Genomic DNA, 26,827 nt, shown 5'->3' on the forward strand with positions numbered 1-26,827 from the left:
CTCTGCTCTAATCCAAGGCCAACAGAAAACAGGTTTTGCTTTTCTAGTTCAAGTTCAAGGTCTTTTTTTTCCTATTTCTTACATCGCATTTTTTATTTGCAAATATGGGACTCTCCACTGTTCTAACGTTGCAAAAAATTGATTTTTGTTACATTGCACCCCGTTTAAGACTCGAGACTCCTGGCCGAGTTTATTTTGGTATCCGGTGGTACGGTGCATTTATAAGGCGACAATCTATTGACATGAACTGTCCGTGTACCCTTTTTAAGAGGAGCCTTTACTTTGTACACAAGGTCTGATATCTTCGCTTCCACCACTGCAGGTCCCACCCAATCACTCTGGAGCTTCGGACAAAAACCCTTGCGACGACTTGGAGCATAAAGCCAAACTAAATCACCTTCGTTGAATATGACGGGATTGGAACGCAGGTCATACCTTAGTTTATACGATTCAGCGCTCAGTTTCAAGTTTGTGCGAGCAATCTCATGGATGTTTAACAAAGTTTCCTGGAGCCACGACGCATAATCCGGTATTGACATATTATCTTTTAGGGGAGTGCCAAACTGTAGATCACTCGGAAGCCGGACTTCACGACCAAACATCAACTGAGATGGTGACATTTTGGTAGCCTCATGATCAGCTACTCTATACGCACACAATGCAAGTGGTAAAATCTTATCCCAGTTGCGCTGATTATCACCTATGAATTTTGCCAAGTAGTCCAGTATAGTCCTATTGAAGCGTTCAACCATTCCATCGGATTGGGGGTGAAGTGCAGTTGTTCTCGTCTTATCGATCCCCAGGATGTTCATGACGGCGGCAAATACTTCGGCTTCAAAATTGCGTCCTTGATCCGAATGTAGGATGAATGGCAAAACGAATCTTGAAAAAACGTGTTCAACTAACACATCTGCCACTACCTCTGCCGTTTGGTTAGGAACACATATACACTCTGGCCATTTGGTAAAATAATCCATAACCACGACAACGAATCGATTACCCCGCTGGGTAGTGGGCAAAGGTCCCAGTATGTCGACGGCTATACGCTCAAATGGGGCACCAATGTAACTGGGTCGAAGCCTCCCTACCGTCAGGGAAGGGGGACCTTTCTTGGCCGCACAAACATGGCATTTAGAACATTGAAGATAAACATCTTTGCTTCTGCCGATCCAATAGAACCTCTTTCGGATTTTCCCCAAGGTCTTTTGTTGGCCCAAATGTCCACCTGTTGGGGAATTGTGGAATAACTCGATTATTCTGTCGACACAACTACGTGGAATCACAACGAGCTCATACTGTCGGTTTTTAAATTTTGATTCGTGATACCTCAAAAACAATAGATCATTCTGTAGAAACAGTTGTGGAAACAAGTGCCAGTACGCTTTTACATCCGGATCTTCACATAAAATTACATCTTTGGGGGGACGGTGTTGTTCTCTTACCCAGTGCTTTACCCGCTTGAGGACGGGGTCGGTGTCTTGTTCCGCGAGCATACTAGTACCTTCAACTTGCAGCGTAAACAGGGTGGAGGAATCTTTACTTTCCGCTCTGCTGCACACAATGCATTCCCCACAAGGTCGACGAGAAAGGGCGTCAGCGTTTCCATGACTTACACCTTTACGGTGCTGGATTTTCATGTTGTATTGTTGCAGTCTTTCGATCCACCTAGCTACTTGTCCCTCGGGCTCTTTGAAATTGAACAACCATCGTAGGGAGGCATGATCCGTCCGCAGAAGAAATTCTCGCCCATACAAATAATGATGAAAATGTTTTGTGGCCAATACTAAGGCAAGCAATTCTCTTCGAGTAACGCAATAATTCCTCTCAGCTTTGTGGAAGGTTTTGCTGAAGTATTCTATTACTTTTTCACGTCCATCCTGTACCTGACTAAGCACAGCCCCGCCCCACAGTTGGAAACTTCGGTATCGACAATAAATGGGTCTCTATCGCAGGGGAATGCCAGAATGGGGGCCGACGTTAGCTTCTGCTTCAGCAGAGTAAACGCCGATTCTGCTGCTGGTGACCACTTAAACTTTCTGTGCAATTCAGTTAATTCTGTCAAGGGCTGGGATATCGTCGAAAACCCTTCTATGAATTTGCGGTAATATGAGCAGAGTCCAAGGAAAGATCTCACTTCGTTTTTCGTTGTTGGGATGGGCCATGTGCTCACCTTATAAATTTTTGACGGGTCCGCTTGTAACCCGTTTCGTCCAACCACGTGCCCGAGGTACGCTACTTCCGAAAAGAAAAAATTACATTTCTGTGGGCTCAGTTTTAGCCCAGCCTCCTGCAACTTCCCAAACACCCGTCCCAAATGCTCAAGGTGTTCATCTATGGTTTTAGAATGCACGATTATGTCGTCTAAATATATGAGGGTTGAGCGCCAGGTAACATCTGCAAAAAGGCCATCCATCAACCTTTCAAAAGTGGCCGGAGCATTTGTTAGACCAAAAGGCATTACATTGAACTCCCACAAGCCCAATCCGCAAGCAAAAGCAGTTTTAGGCCGAGACGCCGCGTCCATTTCCACCTGCCAATATCCACTGTGTAAATCCATTGTGGAAAACCATAACGATCCATGTAGATTTGAAAGTATTTCATCCATCCGCGGGAGAGGATATGAATCCTTGCGTGTGACCTCATTTAGACGCCGGTAGTCAACACAAAACCGCGACGACCCATCCTTCTTTTTTACCAACACAACGGGCGAAGACCAGGGACTCGAAGAATGGCGAATCACTCCTCGTTTACTCATGTCTTTCACCAGATCCTCAACTTCTTGCCTCTTGGCTATTGGGACCCTTCGTGCCGGTTGTTTGATGGGTCTGCAATCTCCGGTTTCGATTGAATGTTTTACTACATCCGTTCTTCCGAAATCCAAAGGTCCGCTGGAGAACACTGTCTTATGTTTCCTTATAAGATTCTCAAATTTACTAACATCCTCTTTAGATAACTCGGGGGAAACATTCACCTTCGCTAACGGGTTCTCCCCTAATGATGATTCTTCCAAACCTTTGACCAGATAAACTTCATCTAGTTTACCAAGAATAGTCCCTGGTTTCAACACAACTTCTTGATCATTTAGGTTAACCAGTCTAACACCTATTTCAGAGGTATCCCCATTAACCACGGTACGTCCAGCTAGAATTCCGCCTGGCAATGTCGACTCTGCACACCGGTCGAGAATGACGTCATTGTTTTTAGAATAAAAGGCACAGTCAGCTACGGCAAAAACATCGCTTTTTGATGGCAGCGAAAGAGAGGTTAAAAGAAACACGAAATTGTTACCCATTTGTCGAGGCAAGTACAATGGAACGCTCCCCCAGGTGAATTCCAATTTCATTTCCGCCAGATTTATGTTGGTCTTGCATTTTCGGAGAAAATCCACACCAAGTAAAGCGGGCATTGGGTCCTCAACCATAAGAAATTCATGCTCGTAAGGTACTTCGCCCATATTAAATTTCACAGGAGCTGTCCCGTTTACAATAAATACTTCACCGGAGGGACCTTTCAGGCGAACTGTTGTTTCTTTGATATTTGCAACATTCTCCACAAATTTAATGGGAAGTAGGGATACCGATGCACCGGTATCCACCACCACCTCCACTGGTCTGTTGCCAATTATTATAAACGAATGCAAGTTGGTGTCGCCGACTGCGCCAATATCTATGGTCACCGAGGAAGGTGAAGAAGAGACGGCTCCACAATAGTCAGCAAGGTGTTTTTTGCTACCCCTTAGATCACCACCTTCAACTTTAAGAGATTTTGTAGTTGGAGCCTTTAAATCAAATTCAGCTGGCATAGGCTCCTCTAAACCAGCGGAGACTCGTTTCCCGATTGGGTATCGTTTTCGTCCTTGGACTTCCGCTTTTTGTTGCCTTTTCCACGGTTCCTGCGGTTGCGGCCGCCCTGAGGATTAAGGTTTCGATCCTCTGCGCTGGAATAATCTTCCGATTCGACGGAATACACATTTTTTGGGCGGTTTCTCAATAACTGTGCTTCAAGGTCTTGAGCAATGCGCAATGCTTCGGCTAAATTCCGGGGCCGTCCAGCAATTACCAACCCCTGCAGCTGTGTCTCTCGTAACCCATCGATGAATTGATGTTTTAGGATATCGGCTACGATGTTGCCTGAGGATCCGTTAAAGGCGCTCATAGATAGTCTCTCCAACTCGAGGGCAAAATCTTCGATTGATTCACGGGGTCCCTGAGTGCGATGGCGGAACCGCAGATAACTCGAGCTAGTGTCTGGAGAAAATCTCTCTCGCATCAAGTTTCTTACCTGGCTGAATGTCGGCGGTGGGTGAGATGGGATGGTACCATATAACCTTAGGGCGCGTCCACGGAGGTTTGTAGTAACAGCCATTAGTTTATCCCTCAGGTTCCATCCATAGAAGTTTGACAGGTCCTCCACCTGCCTTTCATAATCATTCCATGGCGTAGATCCGTCATACGTGGCTAGCGTAAAAGGTGGAGCGTTCGACGTGTACTGATGACCAGGGAAGTGAGGTGGTAGGCATGACCAAGGGGGAATGGATAATGGAAAAGCGAATTGCTGATTATTGCCGTAGGGATAGTTATCTAAATTCGGGGGGAGAGTAGGGTGATGGTTGCCCTGACAATTTTCTGACTCAGGCGGTCTTTCAGTCGCATTAGCAGCAGTTTCGCTTTCAGACGGGGACGGAACTTGAGTTTCAGATGCGGAAAGTGGTAGCGACCTTCTTTGGGTCGAAGTGAAACCCACAGCATCCTCTCTAGTGGTTTGTGTGGTCTCGCAACAGTTATCAACATTATTTGCGCAGCCACGGCTTTCATTAGCAGCCCGATAACTCCAACCCGGCTGTATAAGCGAGTAAGGTCGCTTAAGACTTTCATTCAGGTCTCGTATTTGCTTCGCCATCTCTGCCTCCTTTGCATCCTGTCTTCTCAATAATTCCTCGAATTTACTTTCCAAAGTCTTCACAAATGACTCTAATTGAATGTTATTTTCTCTGCGGTTACGGGGCATACTTGGAATTTCTTCGGAATTCCGATCGAGAACCCCTTACCTGACACCAATGTAACAAAATTTGCCTTTTATTTATTTATTAATTAATTTTACAAGCTGATTTATATTTAATCTGAATTTTTGTCTTGGTTCCCGAGAGGTTTCTGTTTTTTTTTTTTAGTTGGCAAATGTTGTACACATTCAATCAAAGAAACTGACGGCTGAGGAAGATGAAACGGGTCCAGGCACAGCGACGAAATTTATTTGCTTTGGGAGCTGGAGCGAGAAATTGGAAGGCACCACTGCAGTCAAGAATAAAGAGCGCGATGCAGCTTTCACTTCTCGGCGATCCACTTCATCCAACCAAAAACTAAATTTAAAACGGCACAGACACTGGTCGAGCAAATTAACGCAGGAATCACGATCTCCACTCTATCGTTGTTTCTCAACTACTCCTCTATCGATAATTTTTTTGCTTCGTTCTGTCTACCACGAAAATCAGAAAAAAAATTCAACGGTACAATCTCTGTGTCGAGTTAGAAGATGTACATGAGAAACGCGATTTTTTTCGCTCTCTCACATTCACACTCACTACCCACCACAGAAACATTTCATTTCTCATTTCGTTCCCGTATACACTCATCTTGGTCCGTTTAATGTCTGTTGATTGCGAAGAATGACGTAGACAACGGAATCCTCTCTGCTCTAATCCAAGGCCAACAGAAAACAGGTTTTGCTTTTCTAGTTCAAGTTCAAGGTCTTTTTTTCCTATTTCTTACATCGCATTTTTTATTTGCAAATATGGGACTCTCCACTGTTCTAACGTTGCAAAAAATTGATTTTTGTTACAATACTTTGATTTGCACGAAATTTGGCATAGCGTAATGAATTAGGACTAGAATGATGTGTGTTAAGTTTCCTGAAAATAGGTTCAGATTTAGATATAGACCTCATATATATTTTCGTCCGATTTTCTGTAAATTAAATTAATCTCTGGCAAGTTTCGTTGAAATCGGTTCAGATTTAGATGTAGCTCCCATATATATTTTCGCTGCATTTAGGTAAATGGTGCACCGAATGGCAAGGAATTTTGCACAACGTATCAAATTGAGACAGATGCAGACACAGTTTTCATACATATTTCAAGTTTCCTCTAAATCGATTTACACAAATTTGTCCCATTGTACGCAAATGACTCTAAACTTGCCCAAATGAAATGAAATTTAGCATAGGTTCCAGAAAGGTATAAAGATTACATGTTCAATTTCAAGTCAATGTTCTTTCGAAAAGGCGACGTCTGTTATGATACATATATAGAATATACCCATACATATATAGAATATACCCATTTATACGAACATTAATAAATTTCGAATCAATTGTACAGCATGAGAAACTGTCGTATTCATCTGATATATTTACCAAAAAAGATCACATTATGCCAAACATATTCTTTTAATAAACTCACGCAAAACATTTGCGAATCCCAAAAGTTGTGAACCGTTCAAGAAATGAAAACAAGGACTGGAGAGAATTTTTTTACAAAAACATCTCATGTCAAAAGTAGCCTGTAATAGCCACGAACAAAGATATAAAGCTATATATTTTTGAAACTTTAGGGTTACGAGCAAACAATTCGTCATGGCATAACTCAAAATCTTGATTTTTTTCTTCTGTGTATTTATCCCCTTAAGGAATTTTCCAACCCAGATTTTGTGTCATAATGTTATAATTCTCTTTTTTGAGACATCCTATAAAACTCCCGAATTTTAAAGGGGTGAACCTCTTTTTTGAGACATCCTATAAAACTCCCGAATTTTAAAGGGGTGAACCTCGGTTAAATATTTGGCAATATTGCATGAAACATTCGAATAAACCTTTGTATTGGTGGTGGCTTATTTGGGATACCATTTGTAAATTGTTGTTGCAAAATAGTCAGGCGAATAGTCCCTGAACTGTTGTTTTTATAAAAACTACAATTTATTAGTGGGGAAAATATGATACTGTCCACAAGACAGGTAAGATTTTTGTTTCGGATCTAGCCACTGATCATCATTAGTTCCCTTAGTTTTTTGTTAGGGACATTTTTATTAATAGCTTCTTTACAAAAAAAAAAACCTTTTATACCCAAATGTCTCTTGTAACAATGCGAAGTACTTAGCTATAAACCTGACATCAAAATATAACTAACTGCTTACCTTTTTTGTGTCTTACTGTAAATCTACTCGATTCCATTGTCACTTAACCACCATACCACATGTAAAATACAAAGGTGACACCTTGAACATTATCCATCCATACATTTATTTTTTTATGTTTTTTTTTCTTTCAGGCATCATTAACATCATCTTCTTCAAATACAACAACAACAACAACAAAAACAAATAGTTATCACCTATGGGCAAGTGTATATCGAAAAATCCTACATCTCTTACGATAGCATTATCTGAAAAAGATTTGGCAACAGCCAGCCATATTTTAAGTAAATTCAACGAAAGTTCAGAGTATATTGCACTTAAGGACAAGCATAGGAATCAATTATGCGAGTACTTTGCCGTCAACAATGCTTGTGCACCATCAAATGGCAGTGGCGATGGCGAGGTGGTTGTCATCAGTACAGCAGACACTGGACCAATGAAGGCTAAGGGGCATCTTCGACGGCAGCAACACAGCTACGAACGCCTGATGTGCGATGTTGACGACGAGGGCACGGAACAACAAATTTGGCATCGGCCACCGCAACAAGAAAGTAACCAAGAAAACACTTGTTTACATTCACTGGACCATGGAATGGCTGTGTACCGACTGTTGGCAGTGGAGCAAAATCAGCCAAAGATCAACACTAACAATTGGCCCAACAAGAGCAATGATGCATTTAGAAATAACGATGACGACGACGATGACAATAATGCGGACCAACGAAATGACGATTGTAATGACTATGGAGACGTCATAGAGTCTGTTGTAGATGATGACAGCTATACAATTGCAATTGTTGGGTCTAGAAGCTCTTGCCCCAGCAATTCGACTGCAAATAAATATTTCGCCACAATGAGTATCATCGGCAACAACAATGGCGGCGACAACAACAATAATAACATTACCAACCTTGCCAATAATAACCACCAAAGAACTAACAACAATAATAATTGCGATGATGTACCACAAAACTTGACTGAACTACTCCTCTATCATCATGGCACACAACAGGACGAAACAGCAGGACAACCTGATACTTCTGTGACAAATGAAAACCGTCATCGACAGCAGATGCAGCAGCAGCACCAGCAGGAGGAGGATGATAGTCCTGTAAGATGGATAAACATTTCTAAGATGAAATTGAAGAAATCAAAAGGACACAATTACATCGAGGACGCTGAAAATTCCACGGAACAAACTATGAAAGTAAGTGCACATTTATTCAAATATATAGACTACAAAGAATGAATGAATTCAATTCAACCCCTCCACTACGAAACTGAGGTATATAATTGGTTGGCCGATGTTAATAAGGTTTCACTGAAGCAACCGCAAAATGCAATTCCTTAGAAAATAATTCGTTAATTAATGAATTCGCTGTAAGTAATTGTGGACTTAGAAAAGAATTGTTAACCATAGATTATATAATTTGGATTTAGAGCTTCAGTGAGTGGAAGAAAACTATAATCAATATTTGATTAATTAGTGAATAATGAATAATTCAAATCTTAAATTAGTATAAATTCTATTATAAGAGAAAATTGATATCAAATCATTGAATGCTTACAAGAGATGGTCCAAGAATCTTATTGTTATATTAACATATCTTTATATGAACCGATCATTCATTCTACAATACGTCTATCTTTGGCGCTTAAATGCCAAAGATGGACAAAATGATTTATAGAAGTTATATCTAAATCTGATGCACCATTTCCATTAACTCGTTGAAAATTATATAGGGGTTTTATTCTCAGTTTCATTTTTATGCCCTCCAATATAGTATGGAGAGTATATTAATTTTTTTTCCATTTGTAACTCCGCGAAATAACCATTTCCGATCCTATAAAGGATCAGCGTAAAATTCTATGACGATGTCCGTCTTTCTGTCTGCTGTAATCACTCTAGCCTCTAAACGAATTAAGATAGAAAGCCAAAATTTAGCATAGAGTCTGCAGGTAGGTCAAGTTAGAAGATGGGCTATATTGGTCCAAGTTTTGGCATAGCTCCTATTTACAGATACCCCCCAATTTTCGTTATTTTAGAGGTTTTAAGCGCGTTTTTCAACGTTGGGTCCTTATTGCGTACATTGGGTTCTTATTGTCCCATAAGTTTCTTCCGCGCCACGCTTACATAAATATGCAGGCTTATCTCTTAGCCGTTTATGGCATCGGTTTCAGTCGTCCCATAGCTCTTTCAAAGTACGTTTCGTTGGTGACAAAGCCTTATTTAAATTTTTTTCCGCCCCGTTCAGTGGATGAAGCTAGCATTCCCTAGACAACGGTACAAAGGCATTTGAACAAGATGGGAGATGCAAATCATTATGAAAAGAGAAGAAAATTATCTGGCCACCTAATATAAATATTGGTCCACTTTTTCTGGTATCCCCCACATAGCTGTCCCCCAATTTTCTGTATTTTGGGGATATTGAGCGTATTTTTCCGACTGTGTTGGCTATAATTTTGTACATTGACTTTTTATTGGGTAGCGAATCTCTCCACAAAAAATATTAATAAATGTACTATTATTTGGGTAGCTCCCATATAATGGTACCATTCTATTTTTGAGGTTCTTGAGCGCGTTTTTTAACCAAATTCGCTGTAATTTGGTATTTTCGAGCCCTTTGTAGTATATTCATTTTGTCATTCCGTTTGTAACTCATCGAAATATTCATTTCCGACCTTATAAAGTATATATATTCTTGATCAGGGTAAAATTATAAGACGTCCGTCCGTCTGTTGTAATCACTTCTGAAGGAATTGAGATAGATCGCCAACATTTTGCGTAGAGTCTTTTGTGTCCAGGCAGGTCAAGTTCAAAGATGGGCTATTTCGGTCCTCATTTAGGCATAGCTCCCATATAAGGGTACCCCCCAATTGCGGATTTTGGACTCGTTTTCCAACCGAGTTGGCTGTAATTTGACATTTGTTTGGCAATTTGGCACTTGTCGGTACCAAAATTATTAATATTAACCCAAGTTTCAGGGTAGCGCCCATAAAACGGTACTCCCCAGAATTCGTTAGGCTATTCTCGACACGTATTTCAACAGAATTGACTATAATTTGGGTTCTTATTGTACAGCACATATCCATGCTAAACATTATTAATATTGACTCAAGTCTCAGCCCCCATATAACGGCACCCCCAATATTCGATGTTTTGCAGATGTGGGAGACGCCTTCCGATTTGGATGAAATTTGGCACAGGTCACTGAATTGGCCCAAGGACGAAACCTATTGAAATTGGAGAAAATCGGTCCACGTTTAGGCATAGCTCCCATATAAGGGTACCCCCAATTTTGCGGTGTTTTAAGTGTATTGATCGCATTTTTCGACCGAATTCGCTGAAATTTGGTACTTTGAGTTCTTATTATTGGGTAACAAATCTCCCTACTAAAAATTATAAATATCGGTCCATTTTTTTGGATAGCCCCCATATAAGGGTACCCCCAGGTTTCGGTATTTTGGGGTTCTTGGGCTTGTTTTATAACTGAATTCTCTGAAATTTTGTATTTTGGGTTCTTATTGTGTACCAAATTACTCCACTAAAAATTATAAATACAGGTCCAGTTTTTCTGGTAGTTCCCATATAACGGTACCCCCAAATTCTGATCGTATTTTTCGACCGAATTGACCGTCGAGTTCTTATTAGGTAAAAAAATCTCTCCACTATAAATTATAAATATAGGTCCATTTTTTCGGGTAGCCCCCATATAAGGGTACCCCAAATTTTCCGTATTTTGAGGTTCTTGGACGCGCTTTTCAACCAAATTCTTTGTAATTTGTTTTTTTTTTTTGTAGTCTTATATGGTAACAAACCTTTCTCCCAAAAAATATTAATATTCGCCCACTTTTATTGGTAGTCCCCATATAACCCCCTTTTTATACCCTTCACCACACTGTAGTACAGAGTATTGTGTCTTTCTGCATATGTTTGTAATAGGCAAAAATAATCGAGATATACCCATGGTTCCTTTTGATAATATGCATAGAATCACTTTCTGAGTCGATTTTTGCATGTCCGTCTGTCCGTCCGTCCATGTATTATTGTTAACAACGTACAGGTCGCATTTATGATCCGATTTGGATGAAATTTGGCACAGGTCACTTAATTGACCCAGGAACAAACCCTATTGAAATTGAAGAAAATCGGTTCAGATTTAGATATAGCTCCCATATATATTTTCGTCCGTTTTTAACTTATTCATACATCAAACTCAAAACACAAAATTTTGCACAGAGTATTGAATTAGGTCTAGATAGTTATATGCCAAGGTTTATGGAAATCGGTTCAGATTTAGATATAACTCCGATGTATAGTTTCGTCCGATTTAAAGTAAATTATGCATCAAACTCCCAATTTTGGTCCGATTGCACAGAGTACTGAATTAGGTCCCGACTGATGTATGTGAAATTTCTATATCTACAGGATATTGTAGATATTAACATGTCTTGCATGTACCCATAGTGGTGAAGGGTATCATATAGTCGGCCCGTCCGACTTTTGAACTTTCCTTACCGGTTTTGTGATTTCTTTCGTGAATTTAACACTTCACACTCCCCCTTATTGTGGAGGGTATAAATTGAAAAAAAAATAGAAAAAATATACCAAAATTATTCATACATGAAGTAGAATTACACCATTCGATAGCTATTCTTATCAAAATAATGGATAAACATCGACTTTTTTCTGCAAGATAGATCTGCATTTTATCCCACTGTGCCCCGGTTTGTAGTTAGTGATTTCATTAACTCAACCGTTCTGCCGCTTAGAAACGGTGTTAACTCAGTGCAGAACGCAATTATCGACAATCGCCTTATTCTCGACACAAACCATGTGAGTTTAGTGGTGTTCTACAGATGTCGCCATACTTTACTTTTTCGGTAATTACAATTATTTCGAAAAAGAAAAACAACCCCAAAATTATCTTCAAGTGGACGTTTCCATATTCCACAATTAAGTATTTGTTTTTATGGGCACTGCGCATGTACCGTGGGAAAGTCATAACATCCACACGAATTGCAATACCATGAAAAATCCCAAAAACTTTCCAGTGTCACAGACATTTTTCATTCATTCGCAATTAAAACAATCGGACTAGTTCATTGTTGAAAAAAAATAAAATAAAATACAAACAACAAGAACAACAAAATTAAAGGAATTTTGTAAAAGCGAAAACGCAGTTTCCAAATTGTTGTAATTTAATAAAGTGGATTAGTAATACGTATTGGTTGTTTGGTGTGAAAAAAGAAAACACAGTTGAAAAAACAAAAACCAAATAAGTAAAAATTTACCTTTAAAATGAAAAGTATTGTCCTTTATCCAAGGACCTTTATCACAAAGGAAAAACGAGAAAAAGAAGTGCTCAATTTATAAGCTCTAAATCAAAAGGAAGGAGTTTTTCAAGAAAAAAAAGAAAGAAATAGTAAAATATAATCAACTCTATTAAGAGAGTTTGCAAAATTTGTGTGTATTTCGTAAAACAAAACCAACAACGTTGAAAATTCAATACATCCTGGCCCACCTACTCAGGGGGCTCTACGATTAATACGCAACCTACAAGATGGATGAATGTGAAAACCTCGTCATCGATCTAGAAGTATACGAGGAGCTCGATTTAAAGCATCAACAGCAGCAAAATCAAAATTTAATCAATGATAACGACATTGAAGTTCTAGAACTAACAGCGAATTTCGATACAGAAGAAACGATGGTAATAAAAATGAGATACATAATTTTAGGCCTTAGCATTTAAGACATTATAGTCAATAGTACTTAAAAAATTGGCATAATATATTCTAAATAATATTTAATTTGTAAATCAGAATAGATTAAAGGAATACTATTTGTATATACATATATATGCATGTGTTGTACTTCAGGTGCGTGAGGGCCTTCTGGATGGGCCTTTCTTAAATGCAGTTGGGTCGTAAAATTTATATCTGTTGTGAGCTGTATGGCGTATTCCATATTTTGGTCTATTCAAATGACGCTGGTTTAAGTCGATGTGTGGAAACTTGTTTTTTTCAGAAATTCTCCGAAGGCCAAACTTAGCCAAGAATACATATCGTGAAAGGGCAATAAGTCCACTTTTTCAAGAAATTGAGATTTTTTATACAGATAAGTAACATTTGAACTTTTTACGGGTTTAACCTATCTAATGAGGATTTATTTGACATATATACAATGAAAATGATAATTTTAACCCAGTGGGTATAAATTCGAAATTCGGTACAATGTAAACATACTATAAGTAAAAATGTATCGATTTAGTTAAATGATATATTTTGTTGTTATTTTGTAGTAATGAATAAAGGCTTTAAGTCCAATTTATCACATTTCACCGGCTGTTTTTTTGTCTCTCCTGTAAAATTGTAAAAGATGGACCTTTACATATTAACTCAGCGATATGTAAACTAATCTTCGCTCAATTGGAAGAACAGATCGTGCGTGTTAAAGCATTACTCACCATAAGACAAATTTGCTGTCGATAATAATATTGATTTCCAACATAGAACTGTCATCTGTATTATCCCAAAGCTCCCAAGAGCGCAAGTTTGGCTAGAGGTATACAAATTGTGGTGTATCACGTGAGTTGACACACTTATGCCCGCCATGGGGAACAGTCGTCTCCTCATGACCATATGTATAGGGTGGAACGACACTTGGTGTTTATGCAATATCGAATGCTTACGGGTGAAAGAATTACCCAAGGATATGAGCATTACACAGTTCACACACAGCATCAATATTCTGAAGCACCATACCCGTTTTTGAACTACCTACACCATTTAACCAATTCCGTATCATGGCGTTTCGGATTTATAAAATGCCACCTGCCAGAAAATGTTCATTAAAGCGGTCCATTTATTGATATAGGTCCAATATAAAGGTTACCCAAATATCGGAATTTTTAGTTTCCCAGCCGCATATCGATTTTCCGATGAAGATTATGATCACTCACCCCATATTGATAGTCACATGTTTTGTCAAATTTTATAATGGAAGGAACTGCAATTTTAAGTCTCAAGTTCTCAGAGGATAACGTACATTATCCACCATAAGGTTGAATGTTTATTAAATTGTTTAATCCAATTTCAACATCTCGAAATATCAAATTAAAATTTTGTGTCAGTATTTTCCAACCAAAATGGCTCTAATTTGCTATTTGAGGTTTTCATTGGGTGACAAATCTAATTATTTCTTCTATAGGTCCATCTTTATGGGTTCTTGGAAAGGAAAAAACAGACATGTCCTTGTTACGGTAAAACCTGTACATACGGGGTTAGGGATACGTAGTCGAGCGCTAAGTTCGACTTTTAAATTTTTCGATTTTTGTCGCTGAACAAAAAGTCGACTTTTCGATTTTGGCCCTTGTTAAAAAGTCGACATATCGATTTTGGCCTTTAATTAAAAAGTCGACTTTTCGATATTATAATTTTGTCGAACCCATTAAAAATTGACTTTCAAATTTTACCGACTACTGCAAAATCGACTAAAAATGTGATTAAAAAATTGATTTTTGGTTAATTTCGGCTTTCTGATAATAAATGAAGTATTTAGGAAAAAAATCGAAAGTCGATCATGTGATTTCCTCAATAATCAAAACGCAATGCAAATACGTGGCTGTCCCATTTTGGATATGTTGGTGGAACAGGTGTAAAAAACACATTAGTAGAAAATTAGCTATTTTAGACATAACTGAGATACGTGAGTGGTATCGGTAACATAATATCAGTATTTCATCAGAGTGGTTACTTAAAATAAGGATTAATGACAAAGTGTAATTTATAATATATCGCGAAAACTACAATCTTATATCGAGTTTAATCGATCGCAAATACCGAGCAAGATCAAATCGATGATATCCAAATGGAAAATGTTGTAATTACATGTCGCAAATGACAAAACCACTGGGAAATTTTACTGGATGAATATTCCGAAAAGGTATCAAAATATATTGTTGGGTAAAAAGAATTTGTACTATTGAAATATCGAGATGGGTTGACAATGTTCTATATCCACACAAGAAGTTAGAGCTTTAAAGGATTGAAAATAGAATTTCTAACTCCTTAAGAAAAAAGAGGCTTTATAATCATGTTTGCAGCAGAATTACAATGTCGCGAGATACCTGCAATAATACGATTTGGTTAAATCAGTTCCAATCACATCTTCGATACAGAAATCTTCTATTGGAATATTTTAGAGCAAATCGTGGGATATACGAGGAATTTATTGTCATCAAATTTGATTGGAGAATCAATTTCCAGTTACGCGGGTCCCCATATATTATTGCTATATATTGACTTAATAATGCCCCGATTTTTAATATGACGGATCACAGAACCTTCCTATAAGTGATCTAAACAAGATCATTTGTTTTGGATGATTTGATCGGATGATCCATTCGTTTCAATGCTCTCATAATTTGAAAAGTTCGGGAACGCAAATATAGTAAATATGCCAATATTAGAAGGCAAAACTTCAAAATCAACATAACAGCCAATCACAAGTAGGCATTCCTGTTTACCATTTTTACTCGACCAAATTTCTCGAGTAAAAAGTTTACAAATAGAACGCCATTTTGTTTTATGCTCTCTTAAATTTGAGTCAATGTTTTACCTGTTTTGTGGGTGGAGGAACGGATTTCGAGTAAAATGTTGCAAAACATGTAAAATGAGTAGAATCTTTTAGGTTCTGGAACGGACCTTATATGTATTATATATATATATATATATATATTTATATATATATTTATATATATATATATATATATATTTATATATATTATATATATATATATTATATATATATTTATATATTTTTTTATATATATATATATTTTTATATATATATTTTAAAATTAATGTTTAAACGATAATAATTCTAAACCAATCTAGCAATTTTGTTTTGGCTTTCGAATGGGTTAAGTTTATTTATTTTATTTTTCTTTTTTTTTAAAGGAACATTGCAAATTTATTACCCCTTTCGTCGGCCATCGTACTATATATCTGAACCGATTTAATCATTTCCGTCTGTTTGTTAAATAAGTACAGAGTACATATAAACCCCCTATTTTCTTACTGAATTAGTTATCCAAAAATTAATTTTCAAAGTTCCTAAATCTTAAGTATTGCAATATCTGCATGTGGGTTCTCTGGCACATATATTTCTATATTTCCGAACCTGTTGACGTGTGAATTATGTCCCAAAATTCCCAAAAAAAATATTTCATATTTTGAGTTATAAATGTCTAGGAAATCTGTTTTTATTTAAATTCCAAACTTTTCGCCCAAATCCCACATATCTATACAAAATACCATTCGAACTTAGTGGCCACCTTTCCATGTGGCCTGTATCAATTCAAACTCGGTAACATCACACACATTTTCCTCACTGCGAGTGTGTGTATTTTCATGTATGTGTATATGTCTCACTATAAGTCTTATCCTGCCAAAGGTTCAACATATTCTTTTAGTATACACAAAAAGGATTGTCATCCACTTCCATGAATGTGGATTGTGTCAAGTGCATACTTTGTTGTTATTATCCCCTAAAAATGTCATACACACATATGACATATGTATGTGTGTGCGCCTTATGTCTATGACGTTGGAATTATTATTTTGTATTTGTGCTTGTTTCTTTTTATTTTGTTTTGTTCCCATTTTCCTTATTTGTGTGTCCCATTGGATTGTGAGTTGCTGTTGTTGTTTTGGTTCGGTTTGTTTATTGCCGCATTTTGCGGCTAGAATGGGTTCCACCATCTGTTCGCTGGGTAGACTTTGCGATGTTCTGCGGCTCGTTTGTATTTGGTTAGTCATCAATGTTTTGCAGCAGGGCGATTGACGTGAGTCGCCACTGTGTCGTTTAAAGTTATAGTCTACACGGGCTGGTACACATCGATGTGTACATAAAAAAGTACTTTTTTTTATTGAATAACTCACTCTATAATAGCTCCGTTAATTGTATAATATCAAAATACAACAAGAACAACAAACATAACGTAATGGTTTATACATCATCTGAGGTAAGAGTTACTTACATATATTGATTTGGTACAAATATGTTACTTCATATCCAGTTATGGGATGTCGGATATCGGGCCTATATATAAGATAAGTATGTTCACAGAACTAAAAATACCAAATAGCAAGAATTTGTGAAGATATCTGGTCGGAAACATAATATCAGTATTTCATCAGAGTGGTTAAACGAAATAAGAAATACCGACGAAGAGTCATTTATAGCTGATCGCGAAGGCCGTGATCTTATATCGATTTTTGTGGATAGCAATTACGAGCCAGATTAAATCGATGAGAATAATCCGAAAGGAAACTATCTTGGATCATATACCCATGGGAAAATCAAATTGGAAAATGTTGCAATTACTTATCGCAAAGGTCAAAATCACTTAGATACATATTTCACTTGATTCAAATTCCGAAAAATTATCAATATAATGTGGGATAAAAAGAGTCTGTGCTATTGGAATATTTATAAAGTCAGAATTGAAATGTTATGATATGACGTTAGAGTTTTCAAAAATAGCATTTCTATCTCTTTACGAAAAGAAGGTCTAAGACAGAATCAGAATGTCGCGAGATACTTGTAAAAATACGATTTGGTTAAATCAAATCCAGTCACATGCCCGACCACAGACATTTTATATTTTGATATTTTACAGCAAATTTTGGGATATTCGAAGAATTTTATGTCATCAACTTTTATTGGAGAATCGAATTCTAGTTACGTGTGTCCCCATAAATTATTGCTATATATTGGTTCAATAATGTCCATATTTTTACTATAACGAATTGCATAACCTTCCAATAAGTGACATAAACGTGACTTGTGATGTTATCTGTTAACAACAACATTAAAATGACAGAACATGCCAGCAAGGCCAGAATTCTGCTGATTTCACATCCCATATCCTCCGATGTCAAATATGAAGCTTATTTTTCCCATTTTGATGAGAAGGTCAAATAAAAAGCGATGCATTCCAAAATCATCTCAATGCTGAATGACAAGATGTCGAATCTGAATAATTAAACAATTTCGAAAAGTTTTTAACAAAATTTATATCGGTGTTTTTGGGACCGCATGTCTACAGCCAATTCGAATGTAGAACACTTCTGTCTTGTAAATAGTTTTTTGTATGCCCCTCTTCTTGCTACTTTCTACAAATTACCCCATCATTAAATTTCTATACACTAATTCCGCTATACAGCTAATTCTGCCCGTTTGTCAAGCTTAGGTCCATGTTTTGGCATAACCCCATATTAAGGGCTCGCCCGAGGTTTTTAGCAAATCCGGGAATACATATGCATCATTAACTTCGGCTGCGCCGAACTTTTTATACTTTTTATACCCTCCACAATGTGGGTACATTCAAATTTCCTTAAGTTGGCCGGGACATTTATAAGGGGACTTTATATTTAGTTTTTCATGCTCCCTAAAATAGGTTTCCAAACCACAGACACTCTAGTTGGAAAACTTAAAAGGGGCTTTTTATACCCTACAAAACTATGTTGTCAGGGTTTTACAGCTTTGTTTGTAATGCCGCGAAATATTGGTTCTAGACCCACTTTTATGTATACCGATCATCATTTCTTGACCAGCTGAGACGATCTAAACATGTGTGTCCGTCCGTCTTTCCATTATAATTTGTAAACACGATATAGACCTCAGTTATAGATTGTCCCGAAATTTTACATGTAGGATGGGTTCTGACCAATGAAGCCTTATTGTTTTTGGTAGTGATTCGTTAATATGGACCAAAAACTTTATTTGTATCTATTTTTCTGGTCGCTCTTGAGGCCACAATTTTGACTGATGTATCTACTCGGACGTGGGAGTTATACTTAAATATTTACAGATGTACACCTAAGTCTGTTTTTACACGGTAGATTGGTTCCAGAAGAAACCGTGTAAAAAAGGGTATTCCCCTAAGTAAGTGCTATTCACATTTGCTTTGACCCGTAAAAATTGTTTGTACGCGCTAAAGGGGAATTCACTCAAATCTTTAGCTAGTGTTCGCAAACTATCGATACTATCGATGGTTTCAGACTTTTTTCTTTCATAAATACTTTTTTGTGATATGAACATACTTAGCAAAAATTAAATTTGACAAAAAATTTAAGTACATAACATTTCAAATCGTGCTAAATGAAATAAAATCGTGTAAAAAATAAAAATATTCAATTTTCAAACCGTGTTATATCAAAACCGTGTACAAAAAGACCGTGTAAAAACAGACTTAGGTGTATACATAATCTGATATTAGTTAGTAAGTTAGTAGGAAGATTTTACACACCATGAAAATGATTAAAATAGACAATTTGGTTGAAAAAACATGCCCAAACCCAGCAAAATAGCGAATAATGGGGACTACCCGGAACCTTGGACCAATATTGACATTATTTTTCTCAATGAGAATCCAAAATATTAAATTGATCCTGAATTGGTAGAACCACCTGCTGAAACTCCACAAATTCACAATGGTCACTATACAAAAATCCATTTCTGCATCGGAAGTGGCCGATATAGCTTTCATATATAATTCGCCCGGTTTCTTATATTCTCTACGGATGTCTACGGTTCAAACGCGATTGGAAATTGATTTTGCTTTCGTATACAAATTATAAGTGATAAATCCCAGTATCGCCATTTGATTTTTGGTTTTGATTGGTGAACGACTTCTGTAAAAAATTGTGCTTATTAATATATGATATGTAATGACTATGACTAAGTTTTGGTTGAAAGCTAAGAAATCTAACAATTTCCACGTGGATCGGAGTAAATTATACAAAAAAGTTACAATAACCATTTACGTTAAATCGGACGAAAATATATATGGAAGCTATATTTAAATCTGATTCGATTTTTCCCAATTTCAATAGGGTTCGTCCTCGGGCCAAATAAATGAGCTGTACCAAATTCCATCCAAATCGGATCATAAATGCGACCTGTACTTTGTTCACAAAAATACATGGACGGACGTACAGACGGACATGCGTAAATCGACTCAGAATATGATTCTATGTATATTCTCAAAAGGAACCATGGGTCTATCTCGATTCCTTTTGCCTGTTACAAATATATGCACAAAGGCATAATACCCTGTACCATAGTGTGGTGAAGGGTATAAAAATAAATGTATCTACAGAATTTATCAATTTCCAGTCTTGTCGACATACCCATTCATTTCCAATATATACATTTTATATACATACATATATGTATACAAACGTACACTTGCTTCTAATTCAATTATACAAAGTATAACAATTCATTTCTTCTTCTTCGACCATTTTAGGGTCAAACCGAAAGCAAAAGGCATTCAAAGAAACACAATGCTGGTGAAATTCAAACCAAAGGTACGGCCATGTCTTTTGGATTTCGTAAAAATCTCAATACGACTCCGAAGAAATTGAAGAAACTGCTAAAAGGGGAAAATGCCAAGAAAAAACAGGATAAATGTAATAACGTGTGTACGAATGACACAGAAGCGAACGCCACAGATGAACATGGGGATTCGGGTGGTTATGATATGACAGATAATAATGACACGAAGTGCCATCTAAGCAACACCGTGAATGATATACGGAATGCAACAGCAGCAACAACAACAACATCAATGGAAAATGATGATAATGGCAATGCAGGTAAATCAACTTTGACATATTTTCTGTAAAAATTAAAATCGAATAAATTAATTAATATTTTTTAATTAGATTTCCTTAACAATGTGCACTTTGATAAAATGGGAGCAGTGGCCGCAAATAATGTTAACTCTGGTAACACAACAACAACAGCAGCATCAAACAATGCATCTGGTGGTGGCGGCTGCAATGGAAATGTTCGATTACCTGGAGCCGGCAGCCGTTTTGGTTATCGTGGTCCTGTACGACCATCATCGACAGATATAACTTCTCGTTGCAAGAATGAAGCCAACGAAAATGTCGAGAACAACAATAGTGCTACAGCGGGAAGTAACACCAAGGGACAATTAGTGAGCAACTGTAAGTATTGTCTGGCGATTTATGAGGTTTTTTTTTTATAAAACTGGGTTAGTTAAAAATAGTTTCTATATTTTATTCACAATTTTATTTGTGTGTGCGTGTCAGAGAGAGAGAGAGAGAGAGTAGAATTGAAATTATAGCGAAGAACTGTGAATTATAAGTTCAACTAGAAGTTGATGGTATATTCCAGAGGAGTGGTTGACCAATTATATTGTTGTATGTACTCGAATGTGGGAGTTATACGTAAAAGGTGGTATGTGTTGTGATATTGTTTAGTATCACTATTACCCCACTTGTGGATGGAAATGTCGCGCTGATCGCTTTGAAATTTTATATGAAGCTCCGACGCGAATACTTTTCGGTGATGTTGAGATGATATATAGGGGGTGCAATGAACCGAATACTTTTTTCTATGCACAACGCAACATATTTTACATGGTGAAGAGGGCGTGTCCAAATACTTTGAACGGCTGTTTATATGATGATCGATCAATATTCCGAGAGTAAAATCATCAAAAAATCAATTTTTTGTGGCGTAAATATTCACCTCGGGAAAACAAGACCTGGAACATATGCTAGGGTTAGAAAGTAGATCTGTTGGCATATAATTGGTCAAGAAATATTGCCCTGGCTCAAGGATCATACCTAAAGGTCAATTTTGTTAAACACATGCCACATATTTCTCCAAGGACTCTATGAAAGCTAAAGTTCATAAATAAAATTGTATGGACTCAGAAAAATGTTTGGCAAAAAAAGAGGAGTATACCGATGGGTCCAATCTTCGGTTTTGATCTGGTTTTGCTGAAAAATTTTACGATATGCATTTAACGGACCAAATCGTTTCAATGAAATTTACACGTTTTACAAATTTTGAGCCTTTTTAGAGGTGATACCAGAAGAAGTGGACAGACGGGCCCATTTTAACACCCTCCACTATAAGGTGTGGTATGTATTAAAATTGTCACTCCGTTTGCAGCACCTTGAAATATTCACCGATTTATGCGTGTCCGCCTGTTTGTCTCTACGTCTGTCTTTTGAAATCACCATAGAGATCGCAATATCTGAGGTAGAACTTTCTAACCTTGTCCAGGCATTGCTATTACTTCTAGGATGGTGGATATTGTAAATGGGTAGATCGGTCCACGTTTTGTTATAGCCCCCATATAAGGTTACCCAATATATTCGGTATTATGGCGATTTTTGTCACGTTTTTCAAACGATATACCAAATTTTCCTACAGAAATTTATCAATATTGGTCCACTTTTTTGAGGGGTAACAGTAAGAGAAGTCTTATTTGGGGTTCCAACAGAATCAGATGTAATTTGATATTGACTACCAGCTAAGGGTGAGCCCCATATAAACAATATTCGGCACTTTTGGCTGCAATTTGGTATTTTGGATTGTGGTGTGGTAGTTAATCTTTCTATTAAAAAATACCAATATTAGTCCACATTTTAGAGAAGTCCCCCTTATAACGCTACATCCCAAAGATAGGTATTTGGGGGGTTTTGGGCTCATTTTTTAAATAAATTGGTTCTAATTTAATTTTTCAGAGCCTAATGGTTCAAGTTCTATCATATCTTCATACTAAACATAATCAATATTGGTTCACTTTTTAGGAAATCCCCAATTTAACGCTACAGCCCTGTATTTTTGGGGAGCTCAACCAAATTAGCTATAATTTAATATTTTAGATTCTCATATAGTAGAAAATCTACCTGCCCAAAAATTTCAATATTGGCCTATGTTTCCGGATCGCCCTATTATTTGGTGTTTTCGTGGACATGGATAGGGTTCTGGAGCCCAAGTAACCTCACCCAAAAGTTCCGCCTCTTTTCCGGTTTTAATAAATTTTAACCAAATTTTCTCATGGGATTGGTGAATAAAAAAAAATAGAACACTTTGAACAACCTATGGACTTAAGGAATTTAGAATGTTCTTCACTGCACTGGTAGAGGGTACTAAAAGTTCAGCCCGGCAGAAATTAAGGACGTTTTTACTTGTTGAACTTGATCTACGTTTGCTAAAAATAGTACGATGTGCACATCTTTATTTAGCAGATGGAATTATGCTTGGAAAATAACCCAGTGCCTGAAAATAGGTCTAAACTTTGATAATATTGAAGGTTATGTTGAAAAAAAAACTACAAAGAAGATGTTTATGTATATCCACAATATTTTATTTGTCATATACTCCACCTTATGGCGGAGGATATAATGAATATTACTAGTTACCGTTTCATGGCAGATCTTTGCTCCATCCATGTTGGACAGCAAACACTACAAAAAATCATCTTTTGCTTTTTACACCATCCATTTTTCTAACTTGACATTATTTTCTTTCTTTTAAGTAAAACGTCGCTCAAAGAGTGCACACGCCGGACGAACACCATCAACATCCAATGAGAGTGATACGGAGACAATTACCACACCTCGTGCCACTCAACCAAAGACGATAACATTCAATTTAAAGCAAAACAGTACCATTGAGTATGACAGGCGACAGTTCTTTGAACAGCCACCATTATCGGGTGCAAGTGGGCTAAGTGGCCGCTATGCCTACGGAGGAAACGCCAGCAGTAACATCATTTCAACCGGCATGCACAGCAATGTTATGTAAGAAATAGTAGTTTCATTTAATCTATGCCATTTTATTTGCGGTTCATTTTATTTTCACATAGACATCGGCCCACAGCAAGATTACCATTGAATACTGTGACAACGGCACCAGCAACAAGTGCAACGGCCTATACCAAATACACCCTGCAAACAGTCAGTTTACCAAAGCCGGAATTTGCTGTACCCATCAGCATTAATGTAACGACACCAACAACACCGGCCAGCACTTCATACAACTCCTCCTCATCGGCATCATCAACAAGGACCCGAGATAACTCATGGAACCGTCCACAACATCCACTGACCGTGGCCCAATCAACGGCTCCACGTATGGATTCCAAAGCAGCCAAACACATGACAAATAGCACGAGGCGAACATTCTCCGGCAGTCGGGAGATTTCTGCAGATTCGGGTATTGCTAGTCTTGACATGGCATTAGATAGCTCCGGCTCCAGTCGAATGAGTAGCTCAGGTGCCCATAAAGGGTCGCCCAAACGAAGTCGCAGTCGTCCCCGCAATCTACAGATGGTAATGAATGGCCGTCACCGCTTCGAGGTGAAAGATTTGGACGATTCGTTGTCAAGTGGAGATAGTTCCATTGTTGAACCGTTGGCTTTACCAAAATTGCCGACGGAAAATCAAACTGTGCCATTGCCGCTTAGCGGTTTGATACGTTCCAATACGGTATTGAGTCGTGAATCGTACGAGTCACGTAATACTGAAAATAAACAAAAACAAATAGGTGAATATTATTATTGTAGAATTTGAACTTCGTAAGGAATAATTTTGTTGTTGTTGTTTTTTTTTAATTTCAGTAAAATTAGACACGGATTTGGCCAACATTAGTCAATCAACATCGCGACAAGCTTCCGAAGAAGATAGTGAATTTGTTGACGAAGAAAAACTCCATTTGGATAGATCTGCAACGGAAAAGGGAGCAAAGGTAATTATAGTATTTTGTACCCATGCCATGGTATTATAACTTTGGGTAGCCCCAAGAGTTTGTAACGCCGCGAAATATTGGTCATCTCGGTGATGCTGAGATTATATTTAGGGGTGCAATTAACTGAAAGCTTAATTTTTGTCAGATCAATTGTTGCACGCAAAATATCAGATATTTTACACAGTGATGGGAATCTGACCAAATACTTAGTACGGCTGTTTAGATGAGGATCGGTCAATATTCCAAAGGGTCAAATCAACCAGTGACCAAATTTTTATTTTATGGTATAAATATTTACATCGCGAAATATGCCAGGGTATCAAATTGTAGGTCCGTCCGACTATACTGTTCCGTTCAATTATTTTAACTTTGAGCAGATTTTGAACAGAATTGGCTCTAATTTGATATTTTGAGTTCTCAAATCTTCCTATAAAAATTAGCAATGTCGGTCCACGTACCTGTATCTCTCCATATTTGTAATTTCAAAGTTCTAGCAGTATTTTCCTATCGAAGAGTCTGTAATTTGATATATGGGAACTATGTCATTACGTGAACCTATGTTGAAATTGTTATAACATAGCTCCCATATAGGGGGCGGTACCCCTTTTCAGTATTTTGAAGGTTCTAGCCGCATTTTCCCACCAAAGTAAATGTAATGTGGCATAGCAGGCTTTTTGAAGTGGTATATATATATGCAGGATAATGCCAATATCGTTGACCTATATGCCGGTATGGCCTCAATATAATGCCTGTAATTTGAAAATTTGGGTTTTTGTAGCATCATTAAAATCTCTGCAGAAAATCATAGATATAGGTTCCGTTTTAATATAGCCCCCATATGAAGTTCCGGTCCCATTTTCGGTATTTTGTAATTTGGCCTTCTGAAGTTTCAAGCCCAATTTTTAATCTCAGCGATTAGCAGATATCTTAGTCCTGTTCGATTTTAAATACTTTGAATGTCCACATAATGATGGAGGGTATAACATGTTCGATCCGACGGTTTTGCTTCTTACCAGTACCCTGTTTGCTGGCAATGTGTTGCAGAGCACTGGACATGTACCTTGGCACTGTAGTTGTATGTAAAATTTATTCAAAATTTTCCTTTTTTCTAATTTCCAGGAACGTCAATTTAAAGACATCAATACATGCTCCAGTAAAACTTCGTCACCCGGCAGTTCAATTATTTCCTCATGGTGTAATGCAGGCGAGTCGTTGGCAGCAAATGATTTTAGTACATTAAGTTTGGACAGCAGCGAAGATAGCAATAAACAGGACAATAAACTTCTAGAGGAGCAAAAGGAAAGCGAACGGAAACTGTCATTTGGATGAACTGTCATTGAATACCGATGTACAAATTAGCACATTATGTATGTAGACTAGAAATTTCAGTATAATTGCGAATAATATCTTATTGATCTATTTTATAGCTTCCTTAACTGAACCTGTTACGCTCAACGATGAAATCGATAATTTACCCAAGGAATCCACAAAACTAACTACTCTCCCTGATGATGATAAGAACGCAACGGATGACAAATTGGAACGTCCCAAAACCCTGTGTAACTCATTGAACGAGTCTAAATTCGCCGAAATGGCTTTGGAGGGTAGCATTCGCCAGAATTAGATTTGGCTAGCCCTCTATCGCCCGGTACTCCAACTCATTGTTCTCGCTCGCTGTCACTATCGGACTGTGGTAATTTAATTGATGATGAGATAGCCGATCAACCGGCCTGCTCTCAATCAAGAATCACAGGATGGTGGTGCGGACGGTACATCGCGCCGCGATCGAACCGATACGCCAACGCTCATGGAGAGTTTAAGTTCGTTGCGCAACTCCATACACAGTCAAACGAATAGGTCACGCAGCGCCCTCTATCAGGCAATGGAGTTGAGTTTGCGTACACCATTGGCGGTACGCAAAGCAGTAATGGAACGGGCGGAATCTTTAGACACATTATCGCCCTGTGAATCCATTTGTTCCGATGATTTAATGATGGATTTTGATATGGCCAGTAGCATGGATTCAATCGATAGGTGGGTATAGACTAATCCA

General features: G+C 37.7%; 1 protein-coding gene and 1 pseudogene across 1 annotated transcript; both read left to right on the top strand.

Moving 5' to 3' along the window:
* The first annotated feature begins 12,653 nt into the window (after nt 1-12,653).
* LOC133337524 (uncharacterized) lies at nt 12,654-20,786 on the top strand. Its single transcript, XM_061545743.1, has 3 exons — nt 12,654-12,898; nt 20,507-20,729; nt 20,776-20,786. The coding sequence occupies exons 1-3, from the start codon at nt 12,749-12,751 to the stop codon at nt 20,784-20,786; spliced, it is 384 nt and encodes a 127-aa protein (XP_061401727.1). The 5' UTR covers nt 12,654-12,748.
* Nucleotides 20,787-21,017: 231 nt separating this feature from the next.
* Nucleotides 21,018-26,808, top strand: LOC133337525 (uncharacterized protein DDB_G0280205-like; annotated as a pseudogene).
* The last annotated feature ends 19 nt before the right edge of the window (nt 26,809-26,827 follow it).

This window comes from Musca vetustissima, unplaced genomic scaffold, assembly GCF_032173495.1.
Source record: "Musca vetustissima isolate MV318-11 ecotype Yass unplaced genomic scaffold, APGP_CSIRO_Mvet_v1 utg53186, whole genome shotgun sequence".
In the NCBI taxonomy this organism is placed as follows: Eukaryota; Metazoa; Arthropoda; class Insecta; order Diptera; family Muscidae; genus Musca; species Musca vetustissima.

Coding starts and splice junctions, on each gene's coding strand:
- LOC133337524 (XM_061545743.1), top strand. CDS start 12,749: ATGGATGAATGTGAAAACCTCGTCATCGATCTAGAAGTATACGAGGAG. Junction 12,899..20,506: donor TCGATACAGAAGAAACGATG/GTAATAAAAATG, acceptor CGACCATTTTAG/GGTCAAACCGAAAGCAAAAG.